Raw genomic sequence first — 17,948 nt, forward strand, 5'->3', positions numbered from 1 at the left:
ATCATTTATTTTTATAAGTTTATGTTTAGCAGTGCTTGTCTTCCTGTACAGAACAAGCTCACTTATATCACAGCTGAGGAAAGTTTGCTGAAAGCTTTTACCAGTGTGCATTTATATTGATTATACCTTAGGGCCTAATTCAGACCTGATCGCTAGGCTGCGTTTTCATACAGCCTGCAATCAGGTCTGAACTGCGCATGCGTATGCATCACAATGCGCAGGCGCGTTGGTCCGCAGTGACGGGGATCGACAGGCAGCGACAGGATGGTGTGAGAAAAATGATCGCACGGGCAATCGCAAGGTGAGTGACAGGAAGAGGCCGTTTGTGGGTGGCAAGTCAACTGACCATTTTTAAGGAGTGCCTGGAAAAACGCAGAAGCTACCAGGTGTTTGGAAGGGGAGGGGGGGTATAGCACATAGACAGTTAAAAGATAGAGAGTCATTAGGTAGACACCATATGGTCGACAGTCAGAAGATAGACGGGGTCAAAAGTCAGACAGGGTAATAAGTCAGACACAAAATATATATATTTTTTTGTGTGTTTTTAAACATTTGGTGAAATTTGTCCGCTCGCCACGCTTCGGGTTCGGTGTCTCGCTTCGCTCGCCACAACTTTACTAAAAGGTAATAGTTTGTGACATGGATAGTAAATGAGGCAAAAATTGTAAAAAGCACAGGAAAATAAGAAAACATTATTTTTTTGTGTGTCTGACTTATGACCCTGTCTGACTTTTGATTGTCGGACTTTTGACCCTGTCTGACTTTTGACTGTCTACCTAATGGCTGTCTATATTTTAACTGTCTATTTATAGACTTGAACCCGTTTGGAGGGAGGGTTTCTAACGTCAGCTCCGGCCCCGATCATCGCACTGGAAGAGTAAGTCCTGGTCTGTGCAGAGACTGCACAAACTTCTGTGTGTGCAGCTCTCTGCACATGCGATCGCACCCCTGCACAGCAATTTCCCCCTCCCCCTGTAGGCGGCGACAACCTGATCGCAGTTATGCAAAAAAACGCACCCTAGCTATCAGGCCTGAGTTAGGCCATTAGCTAAGAAAGCAGAATGGCAGCTTCCATTCATATTAGTCATTGCACACCACACAGAGGGTATGCAGTCAGCATGTCATCACCTGAATGCCCCCAGTTATGATGCCAACATGGTTAAAATGTCGACATCTGCAGAATGTCTACATATGGGATGTCACATAGTGAAACTGTCAATATTACCATAAATGCTTGGCTTAGGTTTAGGGGTTTGGGTTAGAGCTGGGATACTTTACTAAATTACTAATCCATTGTTGATAATATGATTATGTCAACATTTCATCAATGTCGACGTGCTAAATGTCAAAATGGTGACTGTCATCAGGAAGAACATGCAGTCCACATTCTCATCATATCGACATAAAATGAAAATATCAGAGATGTATGTAAATCATCAGGACTGTGTACATCTCTGTATTAGGCCCAGTATATTGAACCCACAGAGTACTGCAGTTAATTGTGCTGAATAATCTGGGTGTCGTACGGTATGCCGGCGCTCGGGCTCCCGACGCCCAGCATACCGGCGCCGGGAGCCCGACCGCCGGCATACCGACAGCGTGGCGAGCGCAAAGGAGCCCCTTACGGGCTCGCTGCGCTCGCCACGCTGCGGGCACGGTGGCGCGCCACACTATTTTATTCTCCCTCCAGGGGGGTCGTGGACCCCCACGAGGGAGAATAGTTGTCGGTATGCCGGGTGTCAGGATTCAGGCGCCGGTATACTGTGCGCCGGGATCCCGACATTCGGCATACAGAAGACCACCCGAATAATCTATTCCCGTCAATTTACTGGAATGTAAAATAAAAGTGAAAATACAGTAAGTCAACTGTATAAAAAAGTATATTTTGCCTTCGTGAAACAGTGACATCAAAAGCCAGTCCCAGCATCATTTTCCTTTGCCTTAGATAACAGAAAATAGACTGTGAGTCCTGTTAGACAAGCCTATCATATCTAAAAAATAATGGTAAAGTATTTACTTACAACAGTTTGCCAATGTTCTAATAGGCATTTTTGGGAAAAGATATTGGATAAACATTCACAGCTTCCTGAAAATTTCCCTTAGTCCTATTTGAAACATTTTTGTAGGTTAAAACTGTCAGGGCTACATTACGTAATATATACAATTATAGTGGATAAAGAATTATTGCACTCAGACTCAGTTGTTTTAATGACCTTTGTTACCTGAGCACACTGATGTTTCTGAATGTGGTGGGACATATATACAGTGGAACACAGAGAACAGTACAAGGCTGATCATGTTGAATTAATATATGCCAATACCAAGGAGATGTAGAACAGGTTCAAAGTAAAAATGGAAGGTGAGACCACTGGATCTATGGAAGTATGGAGTCAACAGACAGATATGGCATCAGGGACAAGTCTCAGACAGGCATATGCAGCTCATTGTATTCATCTTGGCCGTCTTCATCAAAGTTTGGTTCAACATCTTCAGAATCTAGCTAATACGGAAAGAAGAGAGGAAACATGTATAACAGCTGTTTTTCTGCAATACTGTAAAAGGTGACCTACCCTATCATGTAAGCAGAGGTGTATCTAGAGAGGAGGGGACCCGTGTACAGTGTCCGTGTGTGGACCCCCCCCCCCCTCCGTAGCCGGCAGCGCCGTTGTTAGCGCTCTGAGCACTGATACTGTGGCACAGTGCCAGAGCCTCTAGTGCCGAGTCTGCTAGCAGCGGCGGTGACGGCTATGGGAAAGGAGGGGGCCCACACACCGTCACCGATGGACGCCGGAAAGGTAAGTATAGAAGAAATAGGTGCAGTGTGTACGGTGTGGGCCCCTCTGGACCCAGGGGCCCGTGTGCACCGCACACACTGCACCCATTATAGATACGCCACTGCATGTAAGTTTCTTATGCCACAAGGGCTACTAGCAGCATTCCCAAATAGGATCATATCCGAATTGAAGATATCTGAGTTACAGGTTAATCCATGAGGGATATTTTCCTACATATAAAATACACTGCAGTGAGCAATAAATTGCCTGATTACAGACAACAATGGGCCTAATTCATGTTTGTATACTAATGCAATTGCGATTTCCTAGGCAACATAACTGCTAATGTTAGCAAGGGAATCTGCCGCCCAGGTAAGAGACGCCCACCGGAGCCATCGTAAACTCATTTGCGTACACATTCGTAGCCTGTACACAAAAATGAGAAACATCGAGGTTAAGGGCATACCCTCCAACTGTACCTCTTTGGCCGGTACAGTACAGTTTTTTTATGGTCTGTATTGGCCAAAAGGGGCCTTGTAACGGGTTCAGCATCTCCAGTAGTCCCATAGAGTTAAATGGCAGCACCACTGGGCCACGCCCACTTTACCCATTGCCACGGCCCCTTTCATGTTTTGTACCAATTTCTGGCTCTGCAATGTTGGAGGGTATGTAAGGGTAGCCCTATGACTAGGCAGACTGGACACAGCAGTAGCAACGTAGGCGCCATGTTTTTGCACATCAGCTGACGGCAGATACATAACCCAAAAATGGCCATGACACTCCTGTGTTTTTATAACCTTTCCCTGTAAACTCCCTGTTAGCAATAGCAACTCCAAATGGTCACATCCTGTCAATCGTTTTTCCATGAAATCCTCTTTCAAGCTGCATCGCAGCAGCTTGGTGCGTACGCATTGCAATCGCAGCACATGTGCAGTGTGCCGATAATCACTCCATTGCGCATAAACATGAAAAACATAAATTAAGCAAAATATCAAAACCAGAAAAAAAATTAAGTCATTTAAATATTGGCCATACTAAAGAACAAGTTCTTTTAAAACATCAGCCCTGAAACTATACAGTGTAGGTCCTTTTCTGGTATCTATTTCTTCTGCGGGAGAAGATGCCTAAAGAACACTATGCAATGACAAAAGAGGACCTCTTGTGCACAGTAATGAGTATTGTGAGGTCCAATCATCCAGTTTCACTTCCCCATTGCAGAGCCGCAACTGCAGGAAAAGGGGCGTGGCTTCAGATAAAAAGGGTGTGGCTTCATGTTAATGCTTTGCCCGTGAGCCACGCCCCCGTTTTCCGTCACTATGGGGGCATGACCAGTGCTCAGTGAGCTGCTGGAATGCCACCAGTCCCTCTGCCTCCATCTATTCACCACTGCTCTACAGCAGAGCAGCGAGTGACAGTGAGCCTCCCAACTTCCCCCTCCCTACCGATCTCAAATTCCCAGGGCATATATTTACCAAGTTGAGCTTTCAAATCTAATCAAATCTCATCATATTGGTGATATTAAGAGACATTATGAGGGGCTCACAGTATGCACAGCTCTGTACATCAAGTCCTCTTTTTTAATTCTCTAATGTCTTCAGGCATCCCGCTGGTGAAAATAAGGGAGGCCACAGAGAAGTGACTCACTGCACATGTGGGAGCAAAGTCTGTGCCTTTATGCTAATGCTGCAGCCAATTTTGTAAATACTGAGACGATTTTGTAAATACCGAGACACCCAGTTGCAGCGTCTTGCAGCAATGCCAATCTGTCTCGGTGTGTCTTTAGATGACCACCAAAACCTGCACTATGGCAGATGCAGTTTCTCTGTGTAAACAGCAACACCCAACACATCTGCTTAGCCACCCCTTTGTTACCTCCTAGGAATGGCCACCGAATTCCACAGACCGTGCGGCCCATTCTGTTCTGTGTCTCTGGCACTAACAATCGGGATGCATGAGGTGTGCAACTCAGACGCAGACTTAAACATTGGGAAACTGCATGTGGCATTGACACATAGTATAACGTCGCAATGTAATTATATTCTTAACTGAAACTGGCCTGAATAAAAAAGATAACAAAATTATATTTTAAAAATAAATCTTATTATCTTTGTTGTGGGGGATAGAACTAAGGGGGTTATTCAGATCTGATCGCTGCTGTGCATTTACACACAGCAGGCGATCAGATCGGAACTGCGCATGCGTATGCAACACAATGCGCAGGTGCGATGGATGGCTGGTCAGCGACGGGTTTGTACGAAGGATCCAATCGCACGGGCGTTCACCAGGAGATTGACAGGAAAAGGGCGTTTGTGGGTGGCAACTGACCATTTTCAGGGAGTCTCTGTAAAAACGCAGGCGTGTCCAAGCGTTTAAAGGGAGGGTGTCTGACGTCAAATCCGGTCCCGAACAAGCTGATGTGATTGCAGCGGCTGAGTAAGTCCTGGGCTGCGCAGAGACTGCCCAAAATCAGTTTGTGCAGCTTTGCTACACACGCGATCGCACACTTGCACAGCTAAAATACACTGCCCCTGTAGGCTGCGATTATCCGATCTCAGGATTTAAAAAATGTCTGCCAGCGATCAGATCTGAATTACCCCCCAGGTGTAACCGTTACGTACAATAAATTATTTACTTTTAGCATTTGGTTTTGTAAAACTAAACAACTTACAGTATTTTAAGGACAATTTTACACAATATTTACACTGCTAAAATTATAAAGAATAACTGTATGACTTTTCACAGCAGTTAGTCACAGATAGAGGATACAAGAAAGACATTTGCCGAGGCTATAAGGACTCTGAGCTATATATACTTGACACGTATAAACGGTGACTCACAGCCTTAAGTTCTCTCTCGTGGAAAAACCTTGGCAGGACGAAACGTCTCAGTGGAACGGTGAGGATGAGAAGAAACGGGAAGGCTAGTGATGCTGGCGAAGACTTCACTACCCACAGTAGCACAATGCAGGAAAGCTGGACGCAGGTGAACAGATGCATACGCCATGTGCACACCTAGAGATATACACACATAATGGAATATATGAACATTAGGGGGGATACGGTCGTTAGGTCAACCGTCACTAGGTCAACCACTATCGGTCGACATGCAGTAGGGTGACAGGGTTGCTAGGTCGACATGTGATTGGTCGACATGAACAAAGGTCGACATGAGTTTTTTACCATTTTTTTTTCCATTTTTTCAGCTTATTCATACTTTACTATCCACGTTGGCTACAATTGGGAACGGTACACGGTGCACTAATTGGGGTTCCCGGTCATTCTACGAAAAAAATGACACAAAAAAACAACAACAACAACAACAACAACTCATGTCGACCTTTTTTCATGTCGACCTATAAACCCTGTCGACCTAACAACCCTGTCGACCTACTGTATGTCAACCAATAGTGGTCAACCTAATGACTGTCGACCTAAGTGTGGTCGACCCAACGACCCATACTCCATTAGGGAATAATAAGCAGTCACATAGCATTCCGGGCCCATGGAACACTAGACAACAGTTTTCTAACTTTGATGTTTGATAGTCTACACATGGACAGATTTATCAACGCTTGGAGAGAGATAAAGTACCAACCAATCAGCTCCTAATTGCCATGTTACAGGCGGTGTTTAAAAAAATGAAAGCTAGGAGCTGATTGGTTTATACTTTTACTCTATCCACTTTATCTCTTTCCAAGCTTTGGTAAATCTCCCCCTAAAACTTTCAAAGAAAGATTTTCAGTCTTTGACTTGCATGCTGGGACTTCTATTGCCACAGCATCTGAGTACCATTGGTTTCCTGTCTCTGGACTAGAGTAATCTACTGTGAAAGTACAACTATCTTAGTTTGCGGGACATTCTGGTACTTTTAGTTCCACAACAGCTAGAAAGCTGCGATTGGAAGGTTCATAACAAAGACAATAATGTACAATCTGTAGAGACATCCACTGTCTGCAAAGTCATCTATAGAAAGTGAATACTGTCAGTAACAGTAAATGCGCACCTTCACCACATAGGGGTGCTCCGGGTGATGTTTGGGGTGCATAAGGATGAGGAGAAGTCGCTCAAACAGTTGGATCCCACTGAGGGACGTCACCCCCATGTATAGAAAAATCCCAAACAAAACAGCCAGTGGGATCTGACGCAACATCTCCCCCATGACTATGGAGAGTCCTGCAGCCGAGATAAGAACAAAAATACAGCATGAGCAATAAAAATACTAAAGTAACGAAACAATAAAATAAATACTAGTAACAATAGAAATGATATAAAAATTAAAAGATAATCATACAACGACTATTTTAGGTAGGAAAATATTTCTCCCTTATAGCAGTAAAACAATAATGAACATCAATTTGTAAGTACCACACTCCCTGTGCAGTTAGTGGTACAAATAAGATTTAAATGTAATATTTAATATTACAGAGATAATATTTATTATTACATAGACATTTGATTTCCAGCTTTGAGAATATAGGACACATTTGTTTTGTAGAATAAAAAATACAATATGGAACATTGAAGATAATGGGTCCACTTAGTTACATTAGATGAACTGTTTTGGATATAGAGTCAATGCACATCGATTAACAGTGGCAATTTAGCCTCAAGGGACATCACAGAATACAAATCCCGTCATGGCTTTCAGGTCTGCATCAGCCTAACGTGATCAATAATTTTTACAATAAAATCTTGTACATTCGTCAGTGTCATTTTTTTCCATCTGCTATCTATGAAGAGATCTTGCCATCAGCTACATATATAGCAACAGTGACACCAGGAGGCTAGGATATGGTACTGCAAAGCTATTATTAGCAAAACAACAGGGGGAGATTTGGAGAGATAAACTGCCAACTAACAGGAGCTGATCGGTTGGTACTTTGGCCCTCATTCCAAGTTGATCGCTCGTTATTTTTTTTCCGCAACGGAAGCGATCAGTCGCTAATGCGCATGCGCAATGTCCGCAGTGCGACTGCGCCAAGTAAATTTGCTATGCAGTTAGGTATTTTACTCACGGCATTACGAGGTTTTTTCTTCGTTCTGGTGATCGTAGTGTGATTGACAGGAAGTGGGTGTTTCTGGGCGGAAACAGGCCGTTTTATGGGTGTGTGTGAAAAAACGCTGCCGTTTCTGGGAAAAACGGGGGAGTGTCTGAAGAAAAGGGGGAGTGTCTGGGCGAACGCTGGGAGTGTTTGTGACGTCAAACCAGGAACGAAACTGACTGAACTGATCGCAGTTGCCGAGTAAGTCTGGAGCTACTCAGAAACTGCTAAGAAGTGTCTATTCGCAATTCTGCTAATCTTTCGTTCGCAATTTTACTATGCTAAGATTCACTCCCAGTAGGCGGCGGCTTAGCGTGTGCAAAGCTGCTAAAAGCAGCTTGCAAGCGAACAACTCGGAATGACCACCTTTGTCTCCCTCCAAGCTTTGATAACTCTCCCCTTATATGAGAAAAGTGTGCTTTATTTTATAGCTTAATGAATAGTATCATTATTGACGTTTTTAGACATATACAATACACAGTGGTGCAAGAAGAAATATTTTCTTAGTGGTACTGAGTGCCGAAAAATGGGTGTGGTCATGTGTTGTGAGGGGGCGTGGTCACATGCTGTTAGTGGGAGTGGCTACATGACACTAGCGACGTGGCCACACTACACAGACCCTTTTTTTTTGGAATCTGGAGGCAAGGCTAAAAATATATAGTAATGCCTCCAGTCTAATAGAAATATATAGTGATACCTCCAGTATAATAGAAATATATAGTAATATATAGTAATGCCCGCAATTTAATAACAATATAGTAATGTCTCCATTATGGGTGTAGTAGGGTATGCCGGCGGCAGGGCTCCCGGCGACCAGCATACCGGCGCTGGAATCCCGACCGCTGGCATACCGACAGCTGGGCGAGCGCAAATGAGCCCCTTGCCACGCTACCTATTCTCCCTCCAGGGGGGTCTTGGACCCCCAAGAGGGAGAAAAGGTGTCGGGATGCCAGCTGTCGGGATTCCGGCGCTGGTATACTGTGCGCCGGGATCCCGACAGCCGGCAACCTGAAGACTACCCCTCCATTATAACAAGAAAATACAGCCACTATCGCACTCCCAGTAACCCTGACAAAGTGGGAGGAGCTGTCATGCTGCCAAGCACCATGGTCTTGTTGCTTTGTGGCACATTATAATTGTGGTAATGGCAAAGTGTGTGGCAGGTGGTACTGCGTACCCGCTGCCAAATTCTTAAGGGTACTCCGTACCCGAGCATACCCGCATACTTGCACCGCTGACAATACAGTACATACTTGTCCTATCCCTGAATGGCATGGAGGCTCCAGAAAATCGAGTGGCACTCCTGGCCTCCCGGAAAAGGGGGCAAGTCTCTTGGAGTGGCCTCCACTTGTCTGCACAACCTCCCCCCCTTCCAACGAACACTTACCCCTGCAGCCGTACGTTTATCTGGTAAAAGTGCGCGGGGTGATGCGATGAATCACATAATCATAGCCCTGCCCCCTGCTTTACAATGCCGGAAATCAGGGCACTGTATAGCAGGGGGGCGGTGTCGCAATAATGTGATCACACCTCCGCGCCACCCCTCACCACCCACCTCAGGGACGTGCAGTCAGGGGAGGCAGGGGAGGCAGTGCCTCCCCTGCTATTAATAATTAAAATAATACACAGAAGATACTTATGACACATATACTGTGTCATAAGTATCTTCTTTAAATTATTCTAATTATTTTAAAATATTTAATCAGTTTGGGAGGCACCGATAGCCGTGCCTCCCGTCGATACTGGGAACGGGGATAGAGCGGGGGGCGGGGATAAACTCTTGGGCTGTAAAAGCCCATTGAAAACAGCAGTGAAAGCGGCACTAGTGCCTCGCTGACAGGGACACCATGCCCCTGTCAGCGAGGCAGATGTGATTGGACAGCGGATCCAGTGCTGGATCCACTTGTCCAATCACCCACACGCAGCGGCGGGACATGACAGAAGTGTAAATAATTACCTCTTCTAATTCCCCTGATGCATCGCTGCTGACTGGTGACCGCCGCAGCAGCCGCCTCCGTTACACTACACACCACTGAAAGCGAGAAGCTTGCTGCTGTCATGTAAGGTGAGCAGCTCCTCTCAGTTAGCTCTCGCGTGGTGCGGCCGCGGCGTGAGGGGTGAAATGGGGATGGTAGCGGCAACTGTGCTCACTCCCCGCAGCCCTGACCTCCTGTGCAGCAGAAAATGCCCGGGGGCGAGCGGGTGGCGGTATTCAATATAATAATATTGTGCTCCTTGACCTGCGTGAGTGCAGGAAGGTGGGGGGTTTGATGGTGCCTGTGCCGGTTTTCCATATTAAATGATGCTCCTTTACAGGGGGATGGGGGGGGGGATGTTGTGTTAGCCACCACCAGTTAACATTTTATTTTATAACAGACGCCACTCCTCCTCATTTTTATTCCCCCTGTACGAAGCAAATTAGGAGGGACAGGCAGCTGTTGTAAAATAAAATAAAATAACAGTGAGGAGGACAGGCGTCTGTTATAAAATAAAATAACCATGATGGCGGCTCTCGTAGACTTGATAAAGTGCAAAAAGGTGCCGTTTATTACAATAAACATAACCTTTTTGCACTTTAGCAAGTCGCTGAGTGCCGCCATCTTGCTATATATATATATATATATATATGTTGGTAGAAAGGCGGCACTCAATAGGGACTGGAACAGCAGCGGAAAATGAAGAGACTAAGCCCTTAGATCAAGTTAACGTTTCAGTTATTTAACTTTGGTCAGAACCACGTAAGTTAAATACAACTGAAACGTTAACTTGATCTATATGTAAATAATAATAATCATATATTTAAAATCATATATCTATAAACCGCCCTTTTAAAATCCTGCATTTGCCCCTGGTCCCCCATCCTCCTGCCGGGGGCAGAGCCAGGTGCAGCCGTGCGCAGTGATCCCCTCGTGGGCTCGCTGTGCTTTGGGCCCGGTGGCGAGCTTTGCTTTGCTCGCCACACTATTATATTCCCCCTCAGGTGGTGGCATGGACCACCACCCGAGTAAGAATACAGGCCTTTGGTCGGGATTTCGACAGCATTTCCCCACCTGTTGGGATTCCAGCGTCGGTATTTCAACCGCCGGGTTCCCATCGTTCGGGAAATTAACTGCATTCCCCCTCAGACGATACAGCATTTTTTCCCATTTAGATTGCAGGCCGGGCTCCAATATGTGAGGGCCTCTGGGAGCCCACTCCATTTACCCCCATCCTATATTCTGGCCCTGAGGATGGGGCTTCACTTGGTGCCTCCCCAGCCATTGACCTCACCGCATGTCACTGACCCACCTATGCCGAAACCACACCCCTATTGTGCAACCTAGTTGCCTCCTGGGCAGCCACAAAGTTGGCAAGTATGATACAATTCATATTTTGATGCTAAAAGAATCTTATTATAAAATTGTGTTACATTGAGCTCGTAAGTATTGTGTCCTCACCGACTAAAATGGCAATCAGTACTCCCGTTACTCGCTGCTCCTTGACCTCAGAGATCCTCGGCCTCTCTCCTGGTGCTGTTTTGCTCATTAGAGTCAGGGCGTTAACGTGAGTGACAGAGCGCACTGTGGTCGCAGTAAGCCAGGGTAGCCCAAAAAGAGCACAAAGTCCTCCCAGGAAGCCTATCAGGAGGAGATCCAGGTGGAACCCACTGCCCTTCTGCAGACGCCTCTCCTTCCTGCTGACAATGAGACTGGCAGAGGGAATGGGCACAGAGAACAAACACTATTAAATTAAAACTTTGTACTCAAATGCAGCACAAAATATGACAATTTCACTTGATAAATTAAACTTGAATCTTCGTGTATTAGCTAAACTAAAGTTTTCTGAAAACATATTTATGTTGTATGATTTTTTGTCATACAGTATGTCAGTTTAGAGTGTAGTCCCCTAATTTAATTTCAGCAATTACAAATGGGAGACAGATGACCTGCTTAGTATATAATTACTAAACAGAAATGGTAAAAAGTAACAAGTTTATTTCAAACAATTTCCAGAAGAGAACACTACACAATTACTTTAAATAAGCACACATTGATATGGATTTTTTATTATTATTTCTACTGGATTTAATATAACTTTGTATTCACATATTAATTTATCTTGGGAGGCAGTTAAATTCCCACCAGTCGGGATACCGGCGGTTGAAATACCGATGCCAACTTGGGTGGTGGTCCACGAGACCACCCGAGGGGGAATAGATTAGTGTAGTGACAGAAGGTCGCCACCTGGTCCTCAAGGGGACACGCTGCTCTCGAGGCTGGGATTCTGACTGTCGGTATTTCGACCGCCAGGATCCCGACCGTCGGGATTTCATAATGAACCCCCACAATGAACACAGAAAAAAAAATCCCAATATGCATCTTTTCATAAAACGTGGTAATGGTGCCCACACACTGAGCAATTTTACGGATGATTTGGCCAAAAATTATACATCGTCGTGATACATTGTTTACAAAAGTGCAATTTGTTCATTGTCCCCGAACTATAACGATCCGATGCTCTTTCCTGCTGCTCGTTTGATGTATCCTCTGATCTTCTCTATTGCAGTCAAGATCTGAAGCTATTGTAAACGACAGCATGCTCCTGGATGTGGCCACTCCTCAGATCTTAAAATCTATCTTAAATGGCCATGGCGCCATTTTCCCAGTGATCGGCGCATGTGCTGTAAACTCTGGGACAGCGCTGTGGTCCCCTAAAGACCCTAGTGCCCAGAAATACAGAGCTGCCAGCTAGAGAGGAGGGGGGCCAGAACAGAGCCTGCAAACAGGCCTCCTCCTATCTAGATAGTATATAGTGTATCCGGAAAGTATTCACAGCGCTTCACTTTTTGCACATTTTCCACATTTTGCTTATTTATTAAAAATAAAAAACTAAGAAATCACATGTACATAAGTATTCACAGCCTTTGCTCAATACTTTGTTGATGCACCTTTGGCAGCAATTACAGCCTCAAGTCTTTTTGAATATGATGCCACAAGCTTGGCACACCTATCTTTGGGCAGTTTTGCCCATTACTCTTTGCAGCACCTCTCAAGCTCTATCAGGTTGGATGGGAAGCGTCGGTGCACAGCCATTTTAAGATCTCTCCAGAGATGTTCAATTGGATTCAAGTCTGGGCTCTGGCTGGGCCACTCAACAAACATTCACAGAGTTGTCCTAAAGCCACTCCTTTGATATCTTGGCTGTGTGCTTAGGGTCGTTGTCCTGCTGAAAAATGAACCGGCGCCCCAGTCTGAGGTCAAGAGCACCCTGGAGCATTTAGGATGTCTCTCTATATTGCTGCATTCATCTTTCCCTCTATCCTGACTAGACTCCCAGTTCCTGCCACTGAAAAACATCCCCACAGCATGCCGCTGCCACCACCATGCTTCACTGTAGGGATGGTATTGGCCTGTTGAGGAGCGGTGCCTGATTTCCTCCAAACATGATGCCTGGCATTTACGCCAGAGTTCAATCTTTGTCTCATCAGACCAGAGAATTTTGTTTCTCATGGTCTTCCGTCTGGCCACTCTACCATACAGGCCTGATTGGTGGATTGCCGCAGAGATGGTTGTCCTTCTGGAAGGTTCTCCTCTCTCCACAGAGGAATGCTGCAGCTCTGACAGAGTGACCATTGGGTTCTTGGCCACCTCCCTGACTAGTGCCCTTACCCCCAATCTCTCAGTTTAGATGGCCAGCCAGGTCTAGGAAGAGTCCTGGTTGTTCTGAACTTCTTCCATTTACGGATGATGGAGGCTACTGTGCTCATTGGGACCTTCAAAGCAGCAGATATTTTTCTATACCCTTCCCCAGATTTTTGCCTCGAGACAATCCTGTCTTGGAGGTCTACAGACAATTCCTTTGACTTCATGCTTGGTTTGTGCTCAGACATGCACTATCAAGTGTGGGACCTTATATAGACAGGTGGAGGTGGGTGCCTTTCCAAACCATGTCCAATCAACTAAATTTTCCACAGGTGGACTCCAATTAAACTGTAGGAACATCTCAAGAATGATCAGTGGAAACAGGATGCACCTGAGCTCAATTTTGAGTTTCATAGCAAAGGCTGTGAATACTTTTGTACATGTGAGTTCTTAGTTTATTATTTTTAAGATATTTGCCAAAATCACAAAAAGAAAAAAGTTTCACGTTGTCATTGGGTATTGTGTGTAGAACTTTGAGGGGAAAAAGGAATTTACATAACAAAATGTGGAAAAAGTGAACCGTTGTGAATACTTTCCGGATGCACTGTATACTACTTCATTACGAACATGGTAACGTTGTTTGAAAAGTCATGGATGGGAATTGATGATATGTGGTATTCTACCATTTTCACTCACGTTGTGATCTGAGTCTCCATAAAGATGAGGATAAAAACTAGAAGTGCTGGAATAGCTGATGCAAATATCATCCACAGGGGGAACGGGCTCGATGTCCCCATAGGATGTACAAACCACCCCCGTTTTCCTGGAGAGGTGACAGACAGACCCGATGGAACATTAAGTTTCTAGAGAGGAAAAAAGGGGAATTGGAAAAGTGAGCATCTCTAATGAAACATTGTTCCACGTATCATACATTTTCTTCTAACTCTGAAATCAATATGAAGAACACCAAGTATGTTGCAATTGTCAATAGTTTAAATACAGTATAAAAAAAATATACCTGTGTGTATGTGTCAGTTATTGTGTAATCAATTAGGACCATTACTAGGATTGATATAGGAATCCCAAAGTCTCCAATAACTCGCCGTGCCTGGAAAAACAGACACCATTAAAGAAAGAGTGCAGACAGAGGCAGCAGACCAGCTGATCTGTGAAGATTATACACTCAGTGAAGATTATACATACAGTACTGTGATGTTACTACCTTTCCTCCAAGAAAGCGACTGTTCTTGAATTTCCGCAGGAAGAAGGCAATAAGGAAAGTTCCTGACATTAGGATAAGCGAGAGGAGAGCCGTGTTCGGTTGCATGCGTGGACCCAGTTGAGCTGTACGACTTCCTGGCCCCCCAGAGGGGTACGTCCTCAGCAAAGGGTGATCTGTGAAGACCTATGGAATCAATTGTGTAACAATGAGGTTAATAAGTGCACTTATGAAGTACGTTTTTGTTTTTCCAATATATTTAAGTACACACAAAATATTATTGTGCAATCATTTAGCTCAAGAATTATAAAAGATCTATCTCAATAAATTAACTTACAGTTTATAATTTAAGCTTACATGGTATATACATTATTTATTTTGTGTATTACTAATATACATTTTCACCACTCTCTCTCCACTGCTATTGCTCATCTGGGCAACCCAAACAATTTGTGGAAGATATATTTGCTTGGCTCCCTCACGTCCTATCCCCTGAAATCTCCACTATCAGTATAGGTGATGACGATATACCTAATGGTAGTCCAAAATCTGTTGCTCATGCCTCCAAACTGCTCTCTCTAACCTCCTCTCTCGGCCTCCCCCAATGGACTGACTTCTCTACTCATCAGGAGTGCCAATGCCTTGATCTCAGATCACAACCTTATCACTTGCAAGCTTTCCTCCATTTCTTGAAACTCATTGACACTGAAGTCTAACACACCTCCTCAAACTCACAGAAATATAAATACTTTTATTTTTGAAGAACTTTCAACCTCTCTGCAGCAACTTATTTCTACATTCACCTCTCTTGAGACTGCTTTATCCCACCTGAACCAGACTCTAGTAACAGCCTTTGATGAAGGAGGTCCTGCTAACTATCACACTCCACATAGGCTTAGATGTGAAAAAACTTGCTTCCAACTTCAAGGACAAGATTGATAGGATCCGAAATTAAATGGTATGCTCTTCCTCAGTCACTGACCTGCTCAATTCCCTACCAGAACCTGCTGGCACCTTCTCTTTACTTGATCCCACAAATGAAGAGGAAGCATCAGCACTCTTCTCATCCTCCTACTACACTACCTCTCCTCTTGATCCTATAACCTCATGAATCAGTAAAGCTCTGTCTCCTGTGCTCATCCTAACCATAAGTAAAATCTGTAATCTCTTTCTCTCTACTGGTATCTTTCCTTCACTGTCAAAGCATGCAGTGATTACTTCCATTAGGGAAAAACACAATTCTGATCCTAACTCTCTCTCTCTAACTACCATTCCATCTCTCAGTTCCCATGCCCGTCCAAGCTACTTGAGAGAATTGCTTACACTCCACTCGCCTCAAAAACTTTCTTATCTCGCACAACTAGTTGGACCCACTTTAGTCAGGATTTCGTTCCCAACACTCCACAGAGGTGGTCATTCCGAGTTGTTCGCTCGCAAGCTGCTTTTAGCAGCATTGCACACGCTAAGCCGCCGCCGCCTACTGGGAGTGAATCTTAGCTTATCAAAATTGCGAACGAAAGATTCGCAATATTGCGAAAAGACTTCTCTGTGCAGTTTCTGAGTAGCTCGAGACTTACTCTTCCAGTGCGATCAGTTCAGTGCTTGTCGTTCCTGGTTTGACGTCACAAACACACCCAGCGTTCGCCCAGACACTCCTCCGTTTCTCCAGCCACTCCCGCATTTTCCCCAGAAACAGTAGCGTTTTTTCACACACTCCCATAAAACGGCCAGTTTCCGCCCAGAAACACCCACTTCCTGTCAATCACACTCTGATCTCCAGAACGAAGAAAAAACCTTGTAATGCCGTGAGTAAAATACCAATCTTCATAGCAAATTTACTTGGCGCAGTCGCAGTGCGAACATTGCGCATGCGCAATTAGCGGAAAATCGCTGCGATGCGAAGAAAATTACCGAGCGAACAACTCGGAATGAGGGCCAGAGACAGCACTGACTAAAGTAATGAATGTAGTGCAGTGTTTGCTTCTCTGATTTCACCTCCTTTTTGCTACCTCTATCAGTTGGAGTACCGCAAGGCTGAGTCTTAGGCCCTCTTCTTTTCTTAATCTATACCACATCTCATGGCAAACTAATCAGCTCTCTTGGATTTCAGTATCATCTGTATGCAGATGATACTCAAATCTACCTATCCATCCCAGGTTTGTCACCATTGATACTGGTCCGCGTCACTGCCGTTTAATCTTGGATGTCATCTCGCCACCTAAAACTTAATATTTTCAAAACAGAATTAATTATATTCCCACCGCCCAATAGTAGTTATTGACCTGATATTATCTCTATCACTGTTGATAACTTGACAATCAACAGTAGCCCACAAGCTTGCCCTCTAGGTGTCATCTTTGACTCCAAGCTGTCCTTTGCTCCCCACATTCAATCTGTCTCTAAATCATGTTACATACATCTCAGAATCATAATCAGCTTTATTGGCCAGGTATACTTGCGTACACTAGGAATTTGTCTTCGGTTTGCTATACAACAGGCAAGTAGGGAACAGATAAGCAGGTGGGGGGGGGGGAGTAAAGTCATACAGATAAGAATACCGTAGGGACACAAGTGAGTTACATGTACGTCTACTCAGTCAATGTTCAGGAGCTCAGCAGGCGGACCGCTTGGGGAAAGAAACTTTTGAGGCTTCTGGTGGACCTGGTGGGGATGGCCCTGTAATGCCTGCCTAAAGGAAGCAAGTTAAACATGCTGTGGCCGGGGTGTAGCTGGTCCTTTACTATCTTTGTTGTCCGCTTTTAAGCTCTGGACAGGTACAGGTCCTGGACTGAGGGAAGGTCAGCCACAATGGTCTTCTCTGTGGTTCTCTGTGGTTCTGACCACCTTTTGGAGCCTACATCTGTCCCTCGCGCTGGCAGAACTGTACCATACCAGTATCGAGGAGCACAATCATGAAGTAGTAAAGGAGCAGAAGCTACAGTGGGATGTTGAACTTCCTTAGTTGCCTGAGGAAGGACAACCTCTGCTGCACTTTCCAAACAGTGGCATCAGTGTTGGTCCCCGATTAAAGGTCCCAGGAGATTGCGGTCCCTAGAAACTTGAATTGAGTCCACTAGCGATACCACACTGTCAGCAATCGTTAGAGGAGTTGCACTAGCTGACTTCTTCCTGAAGTCCACTATCATCTCAACAGTTTTGAGGGGGTTGAGCCCAAGGTTGTTGTGGCTGCACCACTGGGCCAACTGGTCTACTTCCAGTCTATAGGCTGATTCGTCCCCGTCCTTGATGAGGCCGATGACGGTGGTGTCCTCGGCGAATTTGATGATCTTTAC

The 17,948-nt window shown here is 44.9% G+C and overlaps 1 protein-coding gene across 3 annotated transcripts in view; it reads right to left on the reverse strand.

Annotated features, from left to right (window-relative positions):
• Positions 1-2,190: 2,190 nt before the first annotated feature.
• SLC4A3 (solute carrier family 4 member 3) overlaps positions 2,191-17,948 on the reverse strand; it is a 65,623-nt gene continuing 49,865 nt past the window's right edge. For 2 of the 3 annotated variants that reach the window (XM_063933794.1, XM_063933793.1), the window contains 7 exons: positions 14,659-14,841; positions 14,455-14,544; positions 14,133-14,299; positions 11,253-11,503; positions 6,777-6,946; positions 5,612-5,785; positions 2,191-2,496 (listed from right to left, as the gene is read on the reverse strand). In XM_063933794.1, the coding sequence (XP_063789864.1) occupies positions 2,410-2,496; positions 5,612-5,785; positions 6,777-6,946; positions 11,253-11,503; positions 14,133-14,299; positions 14,455-14,544; positions 14,659-14,841 (1,122 nt within the window). In that variant the 3' untranslated portion in view covers positions 2,191-2,409. Of the gene's footprint in view, positions 2,501-5,611; positions 5,786-6,776; positions 6,947-11,252; positions 11,504-14,132; positions 14,300-14,454; positions 14,545-14,658; positions 14,842-17,948 lie in introns of all 3 variants that reach the window. The other variant, XM_063933795.1, reaches the window with a different exon arrangement.

This window comes from Pseudophryne corroboree, chromosome 7 (assembly GCF_028390025.1).
Source record: "Pseudophryne corroboree isolate aPseCor3 chromosome 7, aPseCor3.hap2, whole genome shotgun sequence".
Classification (NCBI taxonomy): domain Eukaryota; kingdom Metazoa; phylum Chordata; class Amphibia; order Anura; family Myobatrachidae; genus Pseudophryne; species Pseudophryne corroboree.